The sequence below is a fragment of the Dipodomys ordii genome, unplaced genomic scaffold (assembly GCF_000151885.1).
Source record: "Dipodomys ordii isolate 6190 unplaced genomic scaffold, Dord_2.0 Scaffold87, whole genome shotgun sequence".
Lineage (NCBI taxonomy): Eukaryota > Metazoa > Chordata > Mammalia > Rodentia > Heteromyidae > Dipodomys > Dipodomys ordii.
Genome location: NW_012267303.1, coordinates 1,468,162 through 1,490,740, shown reverse-complemented (window position 1 = coordinate 1,490,740; position 22,579 = coordinate 1,468,162). Strand labels below are relative to the sequence as shown.

Here is a 22,579-nt window from a genome sequence, read left to right as displayed (position 1 = left end):
TATTGCTAACCGGTGTGTGTGTGTGTGTGTGTGTGTGTGTGTGTGTGTGTGTGTATAGTGTATGTGTGCACTATATGAATTCATGGATTTTAGGACTCCCCCCATCATTTTCATTAGATATGGTATTTGGGATTCTGAATGTATAGAATACTGTAAGCAGTATTGGTATTTTAATGTCAATCCTAATCCATGAACATGGGCTATCCATTTGCATCTTCAACTTCTTTACTACTTTATGGCTTTTATGTACAGAACTTTTATGACCTCAGTTAAATTTACCACTAAATATTTTAGGCTTTTATTTTGTATTTATTATTTTAGCCATGTAAACGGCTTTGCCACACTGTAAACATTGACACCTTTCTTGCATAATGTGTTCTAAGCATACATGGTGATCCATGTGCTGGCATGTCAGTCCATGTGCTGGTTCATACCACACTGATCTGTGTGCTGGTTTGTATCCTGTAATTTTACTGGCTCTGTCTTCCATCTCTAACGGTTTCTCTTTTCACTTGGAAGAATCTTTGATATCATCAGCAAATAGGAGCAATTTAAGTTCTTCCTAAAGAATTGAAATGCCACTTGCTTTTCCCGGCCCTGGCAGGTCCCCATGGACCTGCCATGCTGTGCTAACAGAAGAGGTGAGAGTGGGGCTTGTGTTCCATGTCTTGGCAAAAGTGTCAGGTTTCCATTGGTGGGCAGTCATGGCCATGGGCTTCTCATATGGGCCTGCACTGTGCATAGGTCATTCCTTCTATGTCTAACTTGGTCAGAGTTGTGTTTTAAACCTGAAAGAATGTTGAATTCCCAAGCCATTTTTCCGCATATGACATAACCTGTGGCTCATTTCATTAACTAGGTGTGTTATGTTTATTGATGTGCTTAGATTGAACCATCCTTGCATTCCGGGGATAGATGCAACAGGATTATGAGGAAAAAACTGTTGTGAGTTTAGTGTGCTATTTTGTCAAGAATTTTTACACATCTAACATTCATGGAGCATAGGGCCTGTGATTTTATTTTCTTGTAATGTTCGTGTTTTATTTTTATATCAGGGTAATTTAATACTGGCCTCCTCTTGGATGTTTTGTAAGTTTGAGGATGAGTGTTATTACACATCTGGGAGGACCCAGCTGTGAAGCTAACCGCTCCTGGACTTTCCTTTGATGGCAGGCTTTTTGTAATCAGTCTCAATTTGTTGATGTGATGGACTGTCATTGTGCACAAACCACCATGTGAGTGGTTTTCTGCCAGCCCTTGCTGCCGACCCTCCATGCAGGGACTACAGGATGGGCCTGGAAAGACAAGCGAGGTAGACTGAAGCAGACCACATCCAGCAGGCATGTGCTGCATGGGAGAGAAGCAGGGGCTGCAGTGAGGGAAGGGAGGGCCAGCACAGGACTGCAGGAACGGGGAAGCTGGGGAGAGGGGCTGCATCTCAAGTTACCTCTTCAGTGAACTCCCCAGGACAGCACCCCTGCGATAGACCCATGGGTATCCCCGAGCTGGCATGAGGCTGTTAGCACAGGTTGGGCAGTGGCTGGCAGGCCTGTGTCTTTGCAGTGAATCCTCATGTCCAAAAGAACCAGGTTTTCTCAGATGCATGGGTGACTACCATCCATAAATTGTCTCACCTTACATGTGCCAGGCCCCATCCCTCCTCAACACACTGCCCATGCCAGGATCAGGCTTCCCCATGGGATCGACTCTGGCCTTTCATAGGCAGTAGCAGGGACAGCAGGCTGGGTCTCTTCTCTGGGGCACACAGGATGAGGTGCCTGGAGTCATATACCTGGTGGCTCTGAGGAGTGTCCACACATGTCAGTGTGGCCAGCACAGATCCTGGGCTCCCCAGCCAGGCACACAGCTCTCCCAGCTTAGTTCTATACTTGGTTATGGGGACAAGAGAGGTGAACAGCTTCTCCCTAGTGGAGTCACCAGCCCACTGGCAGGGATGGAGCCACAGTCCACATCCAGGCAGTAGACAGCACATGCTGCCATGAGAGGGTCCCAGTGGAGGCACAGATGCAGGGTCCCAGATAGATAGCGAGAGTCTCAAAGGCTCTCTGAGAAACTGGAGCTGGGAAGGGGTGGGTATGTGTGTGTGCACACGAGTTTGTATGTGCGCACGTGCACGCGCGCACATACACACACATTGGTATGTACGTCTAGGACTGTTGGCAGGGCAAGCAAGTCCTGATTCCCAAGGGTACAGAGGAATTGCCAGACTGCAGAGCCCAGTAACACACAGACCTGTCATAAAGCAAGGGACAGATGTGATAAGATAGGGAGGGGCCTCTCCTCAGAGCCTGGCAGAGGGTCATTGGAGGAGCTGGTCTGGGCCTTGGCCGGTGCTTCAGTGTCAAGTTTGGGTTTGAGGAAATGAGAGCCAAGTCTGCATTCTGTCCCCTAGTCGGGCAAGTGGCTTCTCGGCACCACTTGCACAAGTACTCCTTTACTTCCTGAGGTCCCACCGGTGTCACTCACTGTGCTTTTTGCCCAATACAGAGCTTGGCCCAGCAGGCCCGCCTGGCACTAGCTGGTCAGCAGAGGGTGCAGGACCGGGTGGGGGCCCCGCTCTTGAAGAGTCATGAGCCAAGGCTGTGGGCTTGTTAAGCATCTTTATTCCATGTTTCTGGCACGTCACATTCCAGACACACACGCTGCCCCACTGGGGACACCTGCTTACACCAGGGCTGTCAGCATCCCTCGCATCCGGCCTCACAGTGCACACATGAAAACACGCAGGACAAAACCTCATGGGCCCGGCCCCTTTGGAAGATGAACTGGCTCGAGAGGTCAGCTTTAGTGTCCCCTAAACTCTGGCTGCACAGAACAATCAGAACTATGGAAGGGGGCATTCCCAGGGCTGATCTTGGCTAGACAAGTAGGGACATCTGAGCACAGAGCCACAGGGTTGATTTTATTTATAAGTGGACCCCCTTAACTCCAGGAAGGACTGGATGGGCAGGAAGCCCACTTGGAGCTGGTCTGAGGAGCCCCCTCATTCTGGCTGGGGGTGATCGGGTAGGTCACTGAGGTGACCTGGGAGAGCAGGGCACTTGCACCGTATGCTGTGTGAATTCCATGCTATACACAAAGGCCCAAAATTATTTTACCAGAAGCCAGAATACACATATATCACACGCCCTACATATCCCATGGCCTCTGGGAAATGTCCTGGAACCTGGGCAGGGGCTGCATCAGCTCCAAAAGGAGGGACAGATGTGAGAACAGGGCCACAATGGGTCTCTGAGAGCAGGCGCCTTGAGGGGCTAGGCCTAATGCCTCACCTCACAGGTGGCCCGATGGCTCCACAGGGTGATCCTGTCACCCGGGCCAGGCATCCTGTGACACCGGGAGAGCATGCAGGAGGCATGACTGAAGACCTGGGAGCAGCAAATCCAGCCCCAGTGTGCCCGGGAGCCAATCAACACAGAGGCGAAGAGGCAGCTCCTGGTTGATGTGCGTCCCCAGCTGCTCTTCTCTCCTGGAGGCCCAAGCAGCCACGTGGGGCCCCCACGGAGGGCAGGGCCTCAGAGCGCTACACCCACACTGCTGGTGGCCATCTTGGGGCCCTCAGGACAGCCCCTCCCCAGTGGGTCATTGGACTGAGACCATCAAGTGCCGGGAGCGGGGTGACTAGAAATGAAAAGTAAGGCAACTGTGACAGGCTTTGCTTGGCCTCCGGCCTCTGTCCCCCATCTCCTCAGGACCCCTCTCCTGACACCTGCTTCCAGCCAGCTCTGCCCAGGCCTCGGCTGGCTACCAGAGGCTCTGTGCACACAGAGACCCCAGCTGACTGCAACACCTTGCTCAGCATTTTGTCTGTTTTATTCTTCCACGCAACAGCATAGTTTTGCATTTCAGAGTAGGCCTGGATGGCTAGCCCGCCTGGCACGGACAGCAGGCCTCTCCTGCAGGATCTGCCGGTCCGCCGCCCCTGGGCAGAGGCCCAGGGGATAAGCATTTGGCAAGGATGCACCGAGACAGGGTGAGGGAGACTCCTGGCCCAAGTGGGGCCCCAGAACTGAGGCCCTTCCTGGCTGTCTTTGGTATCTCAGAAAACTGAGGCTGCCCATCCCCCCAGCCCTGGGCCAAGCCGGGGCCCATTCTAGCAGGCTGCCAGCAGGGTGGGACTGCCCTGCAAGGCTGTGCCCAGCCCAGGACCAGCACGGAGGGGCCTCCGCCTGGCCGGGCAGGGAGGGGGCACCGCCCTGGGCGTGAGGCCATGGCTGCAAGCCCAGCCTCACTTCTTGTAGTGATTCGGGGCATCTGCGAATGCAAACTTGAGGCGGTAGGCCTCAGCCAGCAACAGGCTGATGTCCTCATCATTCCAGTGAGCGGTGGGCAGGTTCTGAAGGAAGAGCAGCAGCTCCTGCAGAGAGAGAGGGGTGTCAGCGGAGGGCCGCAGGGCCCGCGGGAGCAGAGCCCTGGGAGGGTGCAGGGTGGCTGGCCCTCGCTTGCTGCAGCCCTGGCAGAGCCCAGGGCCCCAGGCAGACCCAGTGGTCCATTGTTATGAGCCAGTTATCAAGCTCCTGGTATTGCTCGGGGGGGGGGGCATCAGTACCCCCAGGCCATGGAGCCTCTCAAATCTGGCTACAAGTGAGCTGTTCTGGCCTGGACCTCTTTGGGAGTGGTGATGCTCAGGCCCATAAACTTCCCTCGGTGACTCTCCCAGCCCAGCAGGCAGCAGCCGAGGGGCCCCTGTGAGCAAGAGACCACAGGAGGAGCTGGAGATGGTTAAACATCCTCCCTCCTCCTCCTCCTCCTCTGCCTCCTCCTTCTCCTTCCTCCTTCTATCCTCTTCCTCCTCCTCCTCTTCCTCCTCCTCTGCCTCCTGGCAGGGGCTTCAAGCCCACTGGGTGGGGCTGTACCACAGGAGCTTCCTGACATCTGGGACCCAAGGGGCCAGACGTGTTCACCAGTCACGAGGAACCCGCCCCGGTCGTGTGCTAGGTACACAATGGGCAGCAGCCCATCACTGCCCCTCACGCAGCCCCCCACCCACAGGAAAGAGGAGGTCTGCAGTGGGGTGCCCCTCCTGCGGCCGGCAGCTCCAGGCTGGGCTGGGCCATGGCCCAGGCGGCCTCCTCCCCAGGGACACACAGAGATGTCTCCGGAACTCAGGCGTGGAGGCTGGGGCAGATGCTGCTGATGGTCACATGGCAAATGCCAAGCGGCAGGTGCTGGGAAGGAAAAGCACAGGGTCCCGGGGCCGCAGGGCACCGGGGGACTCAGGTGGGCCCGGCACCGCGGTGCCAGCAGCCCGGCCCTCCCATGAGACCTTGGCCTACATCGGGGGCACCCGGCAACGTTACCAAGGCAGCGTGGGTCTTGGGGGACTGCAACGCCTCGAGGGCTCTGCAAGAGGGCTTTGCTCAAAGGGCCCCGGGGCCCAAACAGCTTCCCACACAGAGGCTCAGACGACGAGCGGGGACTGGACGGGGCCGGCCCAGGGCCAGGCGTCCGCTCCCAAAGCCAGCTGCGTTTCCAGGGGGTGCTCCGTGCTCCCTGGGCCCCGTGGGGCAATGTCGGACACGGGCTGCCCACTCCTGCTTCCCTTCCCGTCCAGAAGCGGCTGTCGGGCTGGTGCTGACTCATGTGACCGAGGACGGTTGGCTCAGGCTGTTTGGGCTGCCAGCCTCAAATGGTGTGGCCCAAGATGGCGCCTGACCTCCGCCCGCCACGCGGGCGGGACCCTGTGCGGTCGGCGCGGTGGGCCCAGAGGCGCTGGCTCTGCCGTACACAGCTGGGCTCCCTGAGCTCGCTCCCTCTGCCTGTGCAGGGCCGGCCGGCCCAGGACACAGGCGTGGAGCTGACAGCAGCCCAGCGCGGACCGGAGCCACACGCTCCCCTAATGGCCGTTTTAATGTGCATTCCCCCAACCCCCAACCCCCCGTTCCTCGATTCCAGTTCCTTTGCATTTTGGATACTTTCTCTGGGCCTTTAAATTGAATTCACAGAGCAAATTTCACTGGCAATCTGTCCTCGGGGACGCATCAACATCAATCCGCTGTCTTTCACCATTAGATGCAACTTACACGGATGCCAATCCAATTCTGAGCAGGTCATAAATAAATACCTTTGGTTTTATTTTTAATCCACTTCGCTTCATATTATCATGACCTCGCTACTTGCAAGGTGAGAAGCAATACCCTCCCATTATGGTAACTTACCGACCGCACTGCACACTCAATTTCAGAATCTAATTTAGTCCCCAGGTTCACTGGATGGAGGGAGAATAGAAATGCCCGGCTCTTCACAGCCTGCAATGCTAAAGAAGGAAAAATCTATCCGGGTGACCTTTACGGCAGGCAAAGAACACTGACAAATACATCCTTAAATACAGACTTCTTCTTTAAAAAGGCCTGTCGTGTTTGTGCGCTAGGCCGCCGTGGCTCGTGGCTGGGAAACATGGCACATTTGTTAACGGTGAGCTGGTCTGCATTAGCACCCCACGCCGGGGCCGGGGCCGCAACTCACGCAGCCAGCGCTGGCAGCGTGACGGGGGCTGTGGCTCACCAGTGCGGCTCTGCCCAACCCAGGCGCACCCAGACAGCCAGGCCAGACGGCTCTGCCGGGCGGTGCTGTGCCTCCCAACCCACAGGCCGCTGAGACTTGAAGGAAGATTACTGCCCACCACGCTGAAAGCTCACCAAGCCCTCCATCTCTGTCATCCTCTGCCCACCCCCTGTGGACACCTCTGCTTCCACAAAGCCAGGGCGACAGCGCAGGGTGCTGCCACACGCTGCCCCCCGACTCGCCTCGCTCTGGGAGCCCTTCCGCTGGACCCATGAGGAAGGCCCACTGTGGGACTGACGGAGCTGGTCCCAACAGCCTCCCCACACACATGTGGTCCTCAGTCAGACCACACGGCATGATCACCAGACGAAGTCTAGATGCACAATGTTCAGCTCGGGACTCAGACCCTGCCCTGCACAATGCCGAGCTCCAGACTCAGACCCTGCCCCAGGTGGACAGACATGCTGGAGGGGGCTGCGGGAGTCCCTGGGCACCAGGCGGCACCCGGCCCTGGGACGGAGTGGCTCAGAGCCGTCTCCTTTCTATCCGTGGGCACAGCAAGGGCGGGGCGGCCCCACCAGGGCCTCCCTGGCGTGGTGTAAGGCAGCCCACGCTCACTTCCCACAAGTGCTGGTGTGTGAATGATGGGTGGGACTCAGGGCAAAGGTTAGGCACTGAGCAGGGCTGCTAAGGACGACACCATCCTTCTCGTTGGACCTAGCCTGCGTGGGTTCCAAGAGGTGAGATTTCTAATGCTAAAGAGCAAATGGCGTTGATGGTTTTAGCAGTTTCCTGCCGAAGGGTTTATTTCTCTAAAGAGCCCCAAGCATTTCGGGGCTACCAGCACAGCGCTCGCTCCTCACACCACGGACAGACAGTGGCCACTGTGTCCGTGGGTGCCATGACAAAGGAGTTGCGGGGGTCTGGGTCCCGCTCAGGGTCTCCTCTCGGGAGCTTCGGGAGCTTGCACAGCAGAGACACAGGCAGGACGATCACAGGATGGAGGGTCAGCGGGCCCAGGCCCCAGCCCTGTCCCCCTCCATCTACCACACTGGCCCTACAAGACCCCACGGTCCTGCCCTCAGGGTACTCCCCACAAAGCAGCAGACTGCCTTCTCTGCCACTCCAGCAGGTCCACGTGCCCCAGCGCCCCCAAACGGGCACACAGCACCCAGCGGTCCAGGAACGGTGAGCTCGGTGCACGGCAGCCCCGGGGACGGCCAGGGCCACACATCAGCTCCAGTGTATTTGCCACAGGACCCCAGGCAGGCCTCCCACCCCGCTGTGCCTCTGCTTCTCATCTGCACAGTGGGAACAATAACGTCTGTCCAGCTGAGTGCTGATGAGCAGAGTGCCCTAAGTGCTCAGAACAGAGCAAATGCGTGACCCCTCATGGTCACCCTAGTCACAGTCATCCTGATGGGGGCTGCCCTACTCGTGGTAGTGGTGGCCACCCCCTCAGCCTTTGATACTGACCAAGTTTTCCTCCGTAGGAAATGCCTGTCTTTTAACAAACAAGACACCGGGTTCTCATGAGCGGAGCCTCGGGGAGGCAGGGAGGACATCCTGTCTTCTTGCTGTCACATCTGGACACAGCAGGGATAGCAGGCATGCGTGGATGGCAAGGGGCAATGGGGGCAGTGGGGGTCCATGGAAGTCCAGGGCACAGCAGAGGTCCATGGGGATGGCGGGGTCCACAGGGACAGTGGGGGGGTCCATGGAAGTCCATGGGAAGGCAGGGGAGTTTGGGGACAGCAGAGGTCCATGGGGATGGTGGGGTCCACAGGGACAGTGCGGGGGGAGGGGTCCGTGGAAGTCCAGGGCACAGCAGAGGTCCATGGGCATGGCAGGGGTCCACAGGGACAGTGGGGGGGGTCCATGGAAGTCCATGGGAAGGCGGGGGAGTTTGGGGACAGCAGAGGTCCACAGGGACAGTGGGGGGTCCATGGGGACAGCGGAGATTCATGGGGATGGCGGGGGTCCACGGGAGTTCACGGGGGCAGCCACCATCATGGGTGCTGACACAGGGCTGTGGGCGGGGTCCTGCTGGCCACCGGGAGCCAAGGTGCCCACAGCCCAGGTAACACCATGCCCGTGTGCCCGCACTGCATCTGGTACTCCCAAGAGAGCCGGCCTCCCCAGCCCCGGCCTCCACCTCACCTAGCCCTCCTGAAGATGCCAGAATTTGGGAGGGCAATGTCTTTGGGCTAGATCTTCAAAGTAGAACCTTGGATACAAAATGGACTATTTAGTTTAAGGATTGGCTGGGACATGAACTGCTGAGTGCATAAAATAAAAGGGCCTTTCTTGCAGCCGGGTGCCAGTGGCTCGCACCTGCCATCCTAGCTACTCAGGAGGCTGAGATCTGAGGATCGCGGTTCAAAGCCAGCCCGGGCAGGAAAGTCCGTGACACTGTTATCTCCAATGAACCATTAGAAAACCGGAAGTGACTCTGGCTCAAGCGGTAGAGCGCTCGCCTTGGGCTGAAGAGCTGAGGGACAGCGCCCAGGCCCAGAGTTCAAGCCCCACGACCAGCAAAAAAAAAGAAAGAAAAACACAAGGCCCTTTCTTGTCCTGCCTGCTGGTGTGGGCTGTGCTTGCCACACTGGACATTCTCGCCAAGCTCCCACGGCAGGGGCCATGCTGAGGGGACAGAGAGGCGCGGGAGGTGCCCAGCTCCTACACCAGCCTTCACCCAGCCAGACCTCACGGGGGCAACGCAGGGCAGCTGTGGCCGACCTTTGACTCGCTCAGCACAGGGTCATGCACAGTGCCTCGGGGTGCCCCCTGCAGGACGCAGGTACAGGTGAGTGGCAGGCAGAGGGCAGGCGAGGGTGAGCCCATCACGGAGCAACCTCTGTGTCCGTGGCCGTCAACGTCTGCGAGCCTCGGCCAGGTGGCTGCGGGGCACTGCAGCAGGGCGAGCAGGCTGAGAGGTGCCACGCAGAACCCATCCAGTTCTGAATGCTTGGTATGAACAGAAGAATTTAAAGATTGTTCTCAATCATCTTATCCTAATATGATATAGATTAAGTGATCAGAATAAAATGGCAGTATTTTTACTAAGGCCTTTTGTTAAAGTTAATGTCACCTGGGACCTTCCTTTGCTTGTTTTTACATTTCTATATGGCTGTGGGAACAGTTTAACTTCCTATGTGGTACCCAGCATAGTGCCACACATCTCTAATGCCAGAACTCAGGGGGCGGAGGCAGGAGGATGGGCGACATGGCTTTAGATCCTGTTTCAGAAAACAAACTAAAATAGATGAGTGAATGAATGAATGAGCGAATGAGTGAATCTCCAAGTGGTGCTGCTCCAAGTCACACTGCCGCTTGGATCCCAGGCGGGCCAGGGCCCTGCCCCGCGCCCCTCCCCGCCCAGGAGGCCAGGGCTGCAGGAGGGCCGTGAGCAACAGAGCCGCAGCGCTGCCTGTCAACACCATTCCTGCGTGCGTGGGCGGAACGCACACAGAGGTCTGCTTAGAAGCTACTGGAGTCACAAGTTTACAAATTGCCAACACATGAAGATGAATAAATTAATCGCGACGGGGCTAAAAGGGCCCACTTGCCTCCTCTTATTATTTTCTTCCCTAACTGAGAGAGATGAAGGCAAAGCCTCCATGCACCGTGCGCAGCAGGGTTAATCGGTTTAATTCACTTTCCACTGTGGCCAACATTCAGCTGGTACGGCTTGGCTAGAACCCCTGACTTGCGGGGTGCGGCCGGGAGTCTGCCAGCTGCCTGGAGGGAAGTGGCACCACCTGGGAGCCCCAGAGACACCCAGGGAGGGTTGTGCAGACAGGAGAAGGACCACCAAGGGGCTGATTGTGCACAGACAGAAGGACCACGGAAGGGCGGGTTTCACAGGCTCCCCCTGTGGTGGGAGCTCTGCTGGGGGTCTGAATGGACCCACCTTGAAGCCAGCTACCCCAGAGAACTCAGTAATGCACAGTACAGCCAGCTCAATGCCCAGAGTCCCGGGCTATCTCAGGGCGGGGCACCTGGGGGGCCCTCACACATCACGGGTCCTTGTCAGCAACTCACCAGCTCTGTGCCCTGTGGGGGGAGCCGTGCTGCCCCCTGCCCGGACCAGGCCCTGCTCCACAGCCTCCGAGGCCACTTTCCACTGCCTCCCCTCCCTCCGCCTGCCACGCTGCAGTGGACACGGGACTCCTTTGACAATCCAGTTATTAGTTTGAAAATCTTGTCAAGTTCGGGACCAAACCAGCACTAAGAATAGGGCAGTGACAGCGGTCTGGGACTGGACAGCGGCGGGAGCCAGCCAGCCCTCGGAGGGGGAAGAGCAGAGAAGGTACCTCCGCAGATCCACCTCCAGCCACCCCCGACGGCCTGGGGCACGCACGTCCTTGTCATTAATTTCTCATTTCTTTCTAAAAGAGGGATTCTGGGGAGAAAAACACCATTTGGACCTGAAAACGAGCTGGCACAAAGGCCCAACCAAGCCAGCTCCTCTTTCATCTCCACACAGCTGAGCAGCTTCCGATCAACACACAGTGGGTTTCAAATCCGTCTGCTCGGTGGTGAGCGGGCGGGTGCTGTGTGGCTGGGGCTGTGTCCCAGTGCTGCGCTGGGCAGGATGGGCGCGGGCGATGCTCGCATGAGAACATGCCCATCTGCCTACCTCCAGGGCGCAGACTCGCCGTCCTCACCCCGAGACCCTCAGAGATAACCCGGGGAGAAGGCCAGGGGCAAGGCCACGCCAGCTGCTCACCTCAGAGAAGTCACCAGGCGCAGATGCGGGGTGGGGCAGGAAGGTGGTACTGCAGGCTGGGCCCCGGACAGATTTGGGGACAGTGGCCATTGTTCTCCCGTGTGAGTCCAGGCCGCACTGGGCACACAGCCATGGGGTAGCTGCAGCACCCAGCCTGGGGGGGGGGGGCGAAGGGGGAGGAGGGAGGGCTGGCAGTGCTCCCTGCCCCCAGCACTACCTAGGGACGCCAGTGCAGGGAGAGCCCCTGACAGCCCACAGCCTCACTCTGTCCTGCTGTCCCCCCCCCCCCGCCCATGGGGATCCTCCTGGCCCCAGCCTTGGTCATTCGTAGGGACCTGGAGACCTGTCCCTGCCTGCACCCCTCCCTCCCCTCTGGCCGCCCTGCCTGGCCTCCTGGGTACCCGGCCCTGCCGGCTCCTCCCCTCTCCTCCCTGCCCCATCCCAACGATGCCCAGCACCCAGCTCACCCTGAGCCTTCACACCTGCCCAGTGTGCGCCACCCGAACCTCTGCTCCTGTGTGCCCTTCCCAGTGCCTGCCTGTGGCTCCCACCCTCTGGCCACCCTGTTCCTAACAGCCACCTCGCCGTCTGGTGGCGCTGCCAGATGCCCGGCTTCCTCCCCCGCTCTCCTCCCCCTCCCCCAGAGCCTATGCCACACACGGGAAGCGCTGCTGCTTTCTCCTTCAGACAGAGGAGGCAGCCACGCAACTCCTCTTCCTCAAGGGCACGCAGCGGTTCTCTGTTACCCGGGACAGACAGGCCCTGGTTGGGCTCCGTGCCATCCTGTGCCTAGTCCTCCACGTGCGAGGAGCCCTGCTCACGCTGTCCTCCCTCAGGCTGCAGACCTTCCTGCTGCTCTGCACGGGACCACTCCTTGGGCTCTCCCAGAACTGCCACCTGAACGATCGGTGCTCAGCCGGCAGTGCCCACGCAGCTCCCCTGAGCACAGATGCTCTCTACACAAGATAACCGGCCCCCAGAAAGCTCATCTGCCTCCGGAATAGAGGCCACAGTAAGGAGCTTGCCTCCTGCAAGACTTCAGAGACCAGTCCTTGCTGGGGGTCAGCAGGGCTCGGAGGAGGAGCAGGAGGAGCAGGAGCAGGAGCAGGAGCAGGAGGAGGAGGAGGAGCAGGAGCAGGAGGAGCAGGAGCAGGAGGAGGAGCAGGAGTGGGAGGAGGAGCAGGAGAAGGAGCAGGAGGAGGAGCAGGAGGAGGAGCAGGAGGAGCAGGAGGAGGAGCAGGAACAGGAGGAGGAGCAGGAGCAGGAGGAGGAGCAGGAGGAGGAACAGGAGCAGGAGAAGGAGGAGGAGCAGGAAGAGGAGCAGGAGGAGGAGCAGGAGCAGGAGGAGGAGCAGGAGCAGGAGGAGGAGCAGGAGGAGGAGCAGGAACAGGAGGAGGAGGAGGAGCAGGAGGAGGAGCAGGAGCAGGAGGAGCAGGAGCAGGAGAAGGAGGAGGAGGAGGAGCAGGAAGAGGAACAGGAGGAGGAGTAGGAGGAGGAGCAGGAGCAGGAGCAGGAGGAGGAGCAGGAGGAGGAGCAGGAGGAGGGCCGCAGAACCCAGAGCAGTGGCAACACTCCAGCCACAGTGCCAGGCACATGGAACTCAGAAAACCAGCATGCTGCCAGTCCCGTTGGGGTGGGGGCCTGGAAGGAGAAACTGGCCAGCAAACAGCCCAGGTGTCAGCTCCCAGTCTGAAGACTTGAGACCAGATATTAATTACAAATCGGCTACAGGACAGGCACAGAAGAGGACCCCGGTGGCTGAAGAAACTGACAAGAGACTTAACAGAATAGTCTACATGCAAAAAGTGTAACACCTGGAATAAAAAAGAAGGAAAGCTTAGCAACGTCAGCAGCCCGGCCCCGCGGCCCGGCACGCCCGCCTCCCGCGTCCAGACAGCGCTAATTGTTCCATTTAGGTCGTCCCTGCTGGTTTGTTCCCCTCTAGACTGTCTGCGCGTCGGGGCAGGTGTGCGTCTGTCTTGTTAACCTCGGTACCAGCACCCGTCCTGGGCCGCTGTGGTTTCGGAGGCAGGCACTCCCAGACCACGACAGTGTCTTGCTGGCGGTAGCCGGAGGCTGCAGCCAGGGCCATGACGCGGATGATCGTCCAGAGCCAGGGACAGGAAGGGACAGTCCCCGGAGAGGGCCCCCTGGTCTGTTGCTCTTCACTAGCAGGTGAAGTCAAGCCCTGACGATGGCACTGAGCCCCCTGCCAGCCACAGGACCTGTCCTCACCACACCTCCTCCATTCCAGATCTTCCTACCTACACAGCACACAGACGCATCCACCGACCTGAGTGGTAACTTGTGGAGGCCCTCTGACCCCCACCGCAGCACGGAGGGGGGAGCAGCTTCGTAAACCCACAGCCTGCAGGGGGGGCTGTTATTACTCGGAGGTGGGACTCGCTTCCCTCTTCAGGTGCCTGGGGCTTGGTGACCGTGGGCCAGATGTTGGCTTTCTGCCCCTGGCTCCTCCAGTGGTGCTCTTCTTGCCTCTGGGAAGGTTGTACCTCCTAGGGGGAGAAGGTCACGTGTGACCTTCTGGCAAGACCATGTCCCATGCTCCAGCAGAGCCCTGCCAAGCGTCCGGCACAGCTGGGCCCCTATGCACCTTGAAGGGCCGGACTGCGGCTGGAAACTCAGCCCCTGACCCACTTGGGCTACAAAGAGGAGGAGACACCGCAGCCTTTCCCAACAGTGAGCACGTTGAGGGCTCTGCTTCCAGGCGGGTGAAATCTGAGTGTATTTCACATCTTCTCCAGCAATGGAACATTTTTCCTTGTTACAGCCATGTCTGTATTCTCGCATTGATCTCCGCTGTGTGGGAAGCCAGGTGGAGAGGTGTGCGGCGCTGCTGAGGCCTACAAAGGTCAGCTTCTGTGGCAGCGCAACGGGGAGCCACGCCGGACTTGCTGGAAACGGAGGAGAGCAGGCCGAGTCGCTCCCCGGCTGGAGAGTCGCCCCACATGCTCGGCTGTGTCTCACGGGCCGGGCCTCTCAGGAGGGCTTGCGTGGGTGGAGGGGCACTAGGACAGGCGCACAGGCCCCTCTTCAGCACATGGCTGCTTTCTGCACTGCCGTGGGGCTGTGAAACGCACCGGCCCCGGGTGCACGGGCAGGCCCGGGCTGAGGGGGCCCCTCCTTGGCAATCCGTCTCCATGCTGGTGCCGCAAGGGAAATGTGGGGGCCGCCCCTGGGTGCCGCTAGCCTGGGGAGCCAGGCAGGGCCGGGGTCTGCGCACGCGGCAGCCATGGCTTCTGCAGTGAACAATGCCACTGTGCCGCTGTGCTGAACGTCTAATTAAGTTCCTATTTTTAGAAACTCTGGAGAAGGGTTTGAGGGAGATAAATGGAGCTGCACCCCTGCCCTCGAGCAGCGCTGTGCCAGTGTGAGTTCTGCACTAATGAGATGTGAGCCACGCCCACCTCGGCAGGATCATCACAGGGTGCCCGGAGTGTGTCCCCACCCACCCTCGGCTCAGGCCCCAGTGCCCCAGAAGAGGTCTCCAGTACCCTGTGGTCCACACCCCCAGGGAATGGACAGGAAACGGCACCGATCACCAGCTGGCCAGTGAGAAGCCTCACTGGCCACTCTCCCAGAACCTGCAGCTGGTGGGCACGGGAGCCAGGAGGCGGCGGGACCCGCCATACAGCTCCAGCAGCTGGCTAGGGCGGTAAGTAGAGGGAGGAGCCCCGGGAGAGGGACCCGTGGAAGGGGGAGCCTGGGAGAGGGGCCGGAGGGGCTGGCAGAGGGACAGCTGCGCCCTCTGACCCACTAGGCCCTCTGACTGGCACCACTGAAGATGCGGGAGACACAGTATCTCTTGACGCCTGTGGATGAGGCGGGTTTGGAGGGACACGGGACACAGGGGGCACCGTCCACCCTTGTGGTCCTGGTTACCACAGCAGCAGGCCAGGGGCGCGGCTGCCCAGTGCTCTCCAGTGCCGTCCTTCTCCTGGACTCACGCTGTCAGAGGCCAGGCCTGTGCTGGAGGCCCAGGCGGCTCTCCCGGAGCCCCCTGGTGCAGGCTGGCCCACCATGCTCTTCCACTCCATCCTTCCCTGCCTTTCCAGGCCGTGTGCCTCGGCCTAAGCAGCACCCCTCCCCAGACCCTCACTCCTTCTGTGGGATGCGGCCAGCAGCGCCCTGCAGCCCGGGCAGGGTCGGATAGCGCCGCTCTGACAGGCTGGCTGCTGGTCCGAGGTGTTCTCTGAATGGGAGAGTAAATGATGAGATGTGTATGTCCCCCAAGGCCATGGCCTCTAGGGGATGGACGGACCCCTCGGGCGCTCGCCTTGCGCCAGAGCCCCCTCTGCACCTGCAGATGCCCGATGGAACAGGCCCACAGAAAGACCCGGGCCTTAGATAAAGAGAGCCCCGCTTCCCCGCAGGCACTGCCTCCCCAGACCGGGCCGTGCAGTCACAGACCGAGTGTCTGCCCTCCTGGACAGGCTAAATCAACGCCTACAGCCTGGTCTGAAGTGTAATCTGATCATCTCTGAATGACTACAGGAAGGCTGTATGACTACAGCGGTGGCTGCCCTGGGTGGAGATTGGGGATGACATCAGCGATACAGCTGTGTCGGCCTGGTCTCCTCCTACCTGCAAGGATTATCCCGAGATCCCCCTAACATTGTCTGCACTCTTCTCATCAGCTCTATCTGGCCAGCTTCACACTGACTGACCCATCTCAAACTCCACCCCATGGAGAGCAGGCAACAGAGCAGGCCTGGGCTCCTGGGGAAGAGGCAAGGCGCGCAGGAGCGCCCCTCCATCTCTGCAGAGAGTGCTCTCCCTCTGGCTCCGCCCCGCCCCACCCCTGCTCACGGAGAGCAAGCTCACAGGGGCCTGGGGTGGAGGCTGCACTTGGATGCCACTTGGAAAAGAAAACTATGAAACATGAGTAGGATGTCGGGGATGTGTGCGGACGCTTACTTAGAAGAGATTTCGGAACAAATTACAAAAATTTAAGACAGCAAATACCACAAATGCCAAAAGTTCCAGCAAAAGCAGACATCTTCATGAATAGACTGCCCGGGGCCCAGGCATGCTCCACCCCTGCATTCTGGCTGCCTGGTCACAGTGTCCTGCATGTGACGCTGCTTCTGTAACCCCACGCTTTCAGGAGACGCTGTGGTCTTTCGCGGCCAGCACGCACTGACCAACGGTTCTCTCTGCGGGTATCTGGGGAGGAGCCGGGGTTTGTGGCTGCAAGACAGGCTATGGGTCCCATCCCCCAGGGTCGCCCTGTCTCAGTGCAGCCTGGAGCTCTGTGGTCACTGGGGCATCAAGGATGATGTCACAGACATCATCACAGACTCCTCGGCACTCCCCTCCCCTCCCCCCAGGGAGCGAGGCCCAGGTACCTCCAGCTCCTGGTCCTTCACCTGCTCTAGCAGGCACAACCGATTTGTCCCACTACATTAAAGCCAACCACACAGAACACCGTGGCAGCATTGAGGCTGTAGCCGCCACAGTCTGTCACAAAGCAGGTCTTTTTGTTGTTGCCAGTACTGGGGCTTGCATTCAGGTCCTTGAGCCCTCCCTTGGCTTTTCTACTGGTGCTCTACCACTTGAGCCATACCGCCAGCCCAGCCTTTTTTTGCTAGTTATTTGGAGATAGAGTATCAAAGACGTTTCTGCCAGGGCTGGATTCAAACCTTCCTCAAATCTCAGCCACTAGAGTAGCTAGAATGAGATGCACGAGCCACAGGACTAGGCCACCAGAGCAGTTATGACTGAGTCACCAGCTCTGGGACATACCCCAGACCCAGGACCTCTACCTCCTCATGCCCAGACCAAGCCAGCACATGCTGACGGCACCATTCACGGCCCAAGGTGGTGGCGGGGATTCCTAGCCAGTCCTGAGCATGGGGGCAGGAGCCCGTGTGCCCACCAGGTAGGTTACCCCCACCACACATGCTACAGTGAGGAAAGGGCCTGAGGGGGCACTGGTAGGTAAGTGGCAGGCACCAGCACCCCCAGACCTGAGGGCTCACGAGGCACCTCTTCAAAAGGCTGGGTGGGGCGTGGCTGCCAGAGTACCTAACACCTCAAGTACGCCAGAAAAGGTGGATCTGCGATATGCCAGCCATCATCAGCAGCAGCAGGGTCAGGAGGAAGAGCAATCGGATGCAAAGCGAAGGAGGGGGCAGGCCGGGCATGAGCCTGTGCGTGCCCGTGAGCTTGCACTTCCCCTGTCACGGCAGGGAAGGCGCTGGGGCTGCGCTGCTGACCTCATTCCCAGGCCCCGGACTTGCTTGCGCAGCTCAAGCAGGTGTGTGGGCATCAGTGATGAACAGGCTCCCTCCGCATGGCCGTGTGCACCTCACTAGTTCAGCGAGTGCAGAGGGGTCCCCTGCAGACCCTGCATTTACCAGAGCCCGGCCTCTCCAGGCTCCCTTCCTGGCAGATTGCCCTTCTACTCAAGGTACGGGAGGCGATGTTTAAAATTAAAGATTATTCCTGGACGCTGCTCAAAAGGCACTGACCAGCCTCCGGCACAGGACCTGTCTCCAGTTCCAGTGGAGCCTGGCTGTGTCCCTCTGCTGGTGGGACACGGTCCCTTTGTTCCCTGGAAGGTCAAAGGGTCACTGGCCTGAGATTCATGGAGTCACTAGGACAAAAGTTGCTTTTAGCTCTCCATCAATTTGCAGACTTCGATGTCTGTTCTACAGGAGTAGGGTAAGCTTAGAGGGGCTGGGGAGGGGACAAGGGTGGCTCTGGGTCCCCTCCCTGGGGAGCACACAAGGCTTCCAGGGACAAAGTTACCAAATGCGGAGATGGGGCGTACTCTGCCCGGCCTCAACTCCAAGAGTCCTAGAGGTCTCCACATCGCCACGCGGCAGTCATTCTCGGGGACCAGGCACCAAGGCCACGGCTCTCAGCTCCAGGACTCTCGCTATCCGAGGGCACGGGCCCCTGGCTCAGAGCAGGGTGGGGGGGTAGGCAGGGCGTGGTGAGCGGGTGGGTGGCTATGAAGTTGGCGAGGGGGTGAACGGGAACTCTGGGAATGACGGCAGGCTCTGTGACTGTCCTCCCCATCGGGAAGCCGGAGGCTGGTCCGAGTGCGGCACGGGCATGACTCCAGACGGCCCCTGCCCCGCGGAGGCCGGCAGTCACCCTCTCCCCACCTCCCAGAGGGCTGACGTTGCTCAGGCCGCCATGAGCACCACCACTGCCAAACGGAGGCATAGAAAGTTGAATGCACGTCATGCCAAACCACCATTTGGTAGAACAGGGATTTCAGCCACAACTCACAGAATATCACCCAGCTAAGCTCTGTCTTGGAACCTATGGAATTTGATATAGAAAACAATGCTTTTAAACTGAGATATTACCCAAGTCATTTCCTTCCTCCTTTCTGGCAGGTTCTTTTCTCTTTTTCTCCCATTGCTTCCTCTCCTCTTTCCCAGGAAAACGGCCATCATAGGGAAAACAAGTCCTGTGAAGCAGAGGTTTGGTGTAAACTCTGCTTCTGCGGCATCGTGGTGCCCTGCTTCAGAATGGCAATTGGAGGGAATTCCCGGGATTTGGCTACAAAGCCATGTAATGGCTGCAGACCCTGGCCGGCCACCTTCCTATCTTTAACCCTCCGGACCAGGACAACCCTCTCCCTGGCAGAGCCAGCTGAAACGTTTAAAACTGTGTGAAAGGAACACAATGTACTCCATGGATGCAGATGCTCCAACCTCACCGATCACTCTCAGGATTACTGGGATCAGAACCTGCCTTTTTTGAAGGCTGGGAAAGACAAGGGTACAGCAATATGATCAAGCAGCACGCAGGTCCGTGCCACAGCTAGCCTGTAGGTCAGCGCTCTGGAGCCCGAGGCCCAGGTCCCTCCCAGCATCTGCTCACGGTGATGGGTGACAGGCGATGGTGCCCATGTGAGGCATAGAGTTTTCACTTCCTGGACAAGCTACATGGGCCTAGAGAGTCCATCGCAGGGCAACCGAGAGCCCACGGGACCACATACAAGCTTCTAGGGCCTGAGCTAGGGGAAGGCTGGGGGCGGGGAAGGCCTTCTATCGCAGACCCCTGCTAGCCTCAGCAAGGACAGCCTCAGGTAAACAATCCGTTCCTGAAGTGAGCTCCACACAGCAAGCGATTTTCACAGCAATGAGTTCTATCTGAAAATAAGTGGCGCAAACTGAGATGCCCACAAGGAACGGATAGATTCAGCACACTCGCCAGAGCTGAGTGATGAGATCTGTTCAATTGATTTCTACATACATACAGCTCAATTTCTGATCAAAATTATGTCCACTGCTCCCAATGAGAACAAACTGCTTTTTAAATTGCTGGGCTTCATTCTGGGCGTCACTGGCTGTTCCTAAAGCCCCATCTCCAAAATGAGAGAGTGTCATCAGATAATGATTATAAAAGATGTTAATGTGGCAAGGAGCGCAGACAGAATCGCAGATTGGTATTTAGAGTGAGATTCTAATCAAGAGTGATAATGGAAGAAGAGATGCCACATCATTTGGCTCTGACAGGTTTGCAGGCTGGTTTTCATGCACGGGCAGGAATTAGGTTTATTACAATAGGATTATTTGGAGACATAAAACAGAACTGAGAAAGGAGCTCTGGAGCACACGTTCTAGAACACAAATGCACACCTCAGGAAGGTGGGACCAGCCCAGGGCACCCGGAAGCTAACCCCTGTCCAGACCAGAGACTGTGAGAGGTGGGCGTGCTGCAGACCTGGCGCCGGCCGGGCCTCGGGAAGGCGGAAAGAGGCCTGCCCTGCGTCGTGGCTGCTCCGTAGGAGCTGGCTGAAGACCCGCCTTCCCGGAGGAACCAGCTGAGGAGGTCTCCAGGCCTCTGTGGCTACGCTGGCTGGTGGCGTGCACTCTGACCACTGTGGTGCTTAGCGCTCAGGACTATGGCCTTCTCCCGAGGCCTCAGACCGTCTGACCTGCGCCAGATGGCGAGCGTGAGTATAAAGAAGATTCTGCCAAAGGCCGATGTGGGTTCCCCAAGGCCCTTCACCAAGCCAAGCGGCCCAGTCCCTGTCTGGCCGCCAGGAGGGACAGCCATGGACCAAGGAGCAGGCCCCTGGAGACCCACCCCCAGTGGAGGAGTCCTTTGCGCAGTTTGCGTGGAAGTCACAAGGATACGAGTACAGTCTTTTTGGTGTTTCCAGCACTCAGCTCGGCCTGGGGTTCATCTGCTCCATGCAAGACAGAAGTCATGGAAAGGCAAAGAGCCTGGGCATGTTTGGCAGAGGCTCAGGCTGCAGCCAGGGAGGAGGGCGCCCGGGGACGCGTGAAGCTCACGCAGGCTTTGCTCTTGGCGTGGGGCTTGTCCTTGGCCACCTGCCCGTGTCACCCAGCACGCTCCTCACCGCCCGGGCTGTGGTGGACCTGCTCCCTCCAGGAGCAGTGGGAGCTGCACTGGCCAATGTGGCAGAGTGGAGGTGATGACAGGAAAGCGGCAGGAAGGCACAGCAGTGGCACGGCAGGTACCGTGGCCCCTCCACCCCAGCCTCCAGGCGTGGCCCATCTGGCTACACCCTGAGTGGTGGCAGCTGTCAGTCAGATGGGTATGGAGGAGACACCACTGTTGCCTACCCAGCCAGCTCTGGCTGAAAATGGCCTACGTCCAGAGGGATCCGAGGAACGCCAGGCGCCCCACTCTGCCTCACTGAGGTCTGAGGTCTGTCACCTGGCGCCACCGTGCTACCCCTCCAGGTCCCGGCATGAGGGTGGAAGCCTGCAGTCTGGTGGAGGAGCCTTCCCAGAGGGGTTAGTACCGTATGAAAGGTTAGTATTGCTCACGGGAGGACACAGGGGAGGCGCCGTCTGACCGACCACTGATCTGCAGGCGAGAAGCTGTGTGCTGCTTGCAGGCACCCCGTCCATGACACACTGTCACACAACGCGCAGTGCAGATACCAATTAACACCTGAGGGCCAACCCAGAGGCCCTGGGAGGAGGCGTCCCTGCCAAAGCCTGCCTCTTCACGCTGCAGGGGGAGCTGCACGGAGGTCCAGGCAGGGGGTCCCGGATCAGGGGTCAGGGATGCAGGCATCTGCAGCTCATCTACAAACCCGCTCTGGACGGCCCTGGATTGCTGGTGGAGACCTGGTGCCTCACCCGCTACCCCCAGGGCAGAGCCCCTCTGATTGCACAGCCATTGCTGGCTGCACACACAGCACCTGGGAGCTTCGGAACAAAGCCCGACGGAGCGAGGGGCACTCTCCCACGAGGGCCGTGGCTCACACGGCTCATGCTCTGTCTCCATGGCGGGTCCTGGACCGAGACTGCAGGCAACACGAGCCCGGTGACACGGGTGACTACCAGGACCACCTGGACACCCTTGGAAGAGTCAACAGGTCTGGCAGGTGGAGACATGGAGCCACAAGGGGATGCTACTGGTCGAGGCCAGAATCGGAGAGCAGCAGAGAGCAGCGGCAGGACTGGACCTCAGTCAGGAGACACAAACCCGGCGGTCCTCCTGGGAGCCCAGGCACCCCGCTCTCAGCAAGGACCCGGCTCCTCACTGTCTGCTCCACTTTAGGACCACGCTCTTAGTCTATTTCATGCATGTTCCTGTTCTACATGGTAAATAGTGTCCTGGAGCCTGGGCTCCAGTCTGCTCAGGAAGTCAGGGTCTGTGGGGACTGGCCAGGAAGCCATGGAGGGAGGCAGGGCCAGCTCCAGGGTGCTGGTGGCTATTAAGTCTAGGCAGAGGCCCCCTTGGGGAAGACCGTGTGCAGTGAGGAGGACTTGGCTCCTTGCTGGGTGGCAGGAGGTGTCGTTGGCAGGGACAATGGGGCAGGCATAGCAGCAGCCAGTCCTGGCCTAGCCCGGCCCCATCTCTAGTGTCTGGTCTGCCCCGTCCCTGCCACCCTGCCAGCCACACTGAGAATTAGTCACACTAAATACGAAAAAAGCAAATGTTTTTTTATTTGCATGAGGAATTAAAAGATCAATGCAACTCCTCCTGTGTGTTTTATCTCAAAAAACAAACACCCCAAAGTTGAACCGACAAATCCTGTCATGTTTGCCTGGAAAAATCCTCAAACTAATTAGGGTAACAAAATGAACACACCGTTCCGATCAGAGGCTTTGCCGGCAGCCGTGGCTGGCCGGGGGCCCGAGGCTGCTCAAGCACCGCCATTTCACTGCGCCGCACCTTGTTTTACTTCTTTGCGCCGGCGCAGGGGTGAGGACAAGGGTTCTGCAGCTGAGCTTTCCTTCCTGTCTGACTCTCTCCTGGGACAGTGCATGTCCCAGCTGGGACAGGTCTGCAGGGGCTCCGGACACATGACACTTTTAGCCACCAGTAGTCCCCGCGGCCCCTGGTCCGGTGCCC

General features: G+C 58.8%; 1 protein-coding gene across 2 annotated transcripts in view; it reads right to left on the bottom strand.

Annotated features, from left to right (window-relative positions):
- Window positions 1-2,604: 2,604 nt before the first annotated feature.
- Tbc1d22a (TBC1 domain family, member 22A) overlaps window positions 2,605-22,579 on the bottom strand; it is a 299,373-nt gene continuing 279,398 nt past the window's right edge. For both annotated transcript variants that reach the window (XM_013025776.1, XM_013025777.1), the window contains one exon: window positions 2,605-4,378. In XM_013025776.1, the coding sequence (XP_012881230.1) occupies window positions 4,250-4,378 (129 nt within the window). In that variant the 3' untranslated portion in view covers window positions 2,605-4,249. The remainder of the gene's footprint in view (window positions 4,379-22,579) is intronic.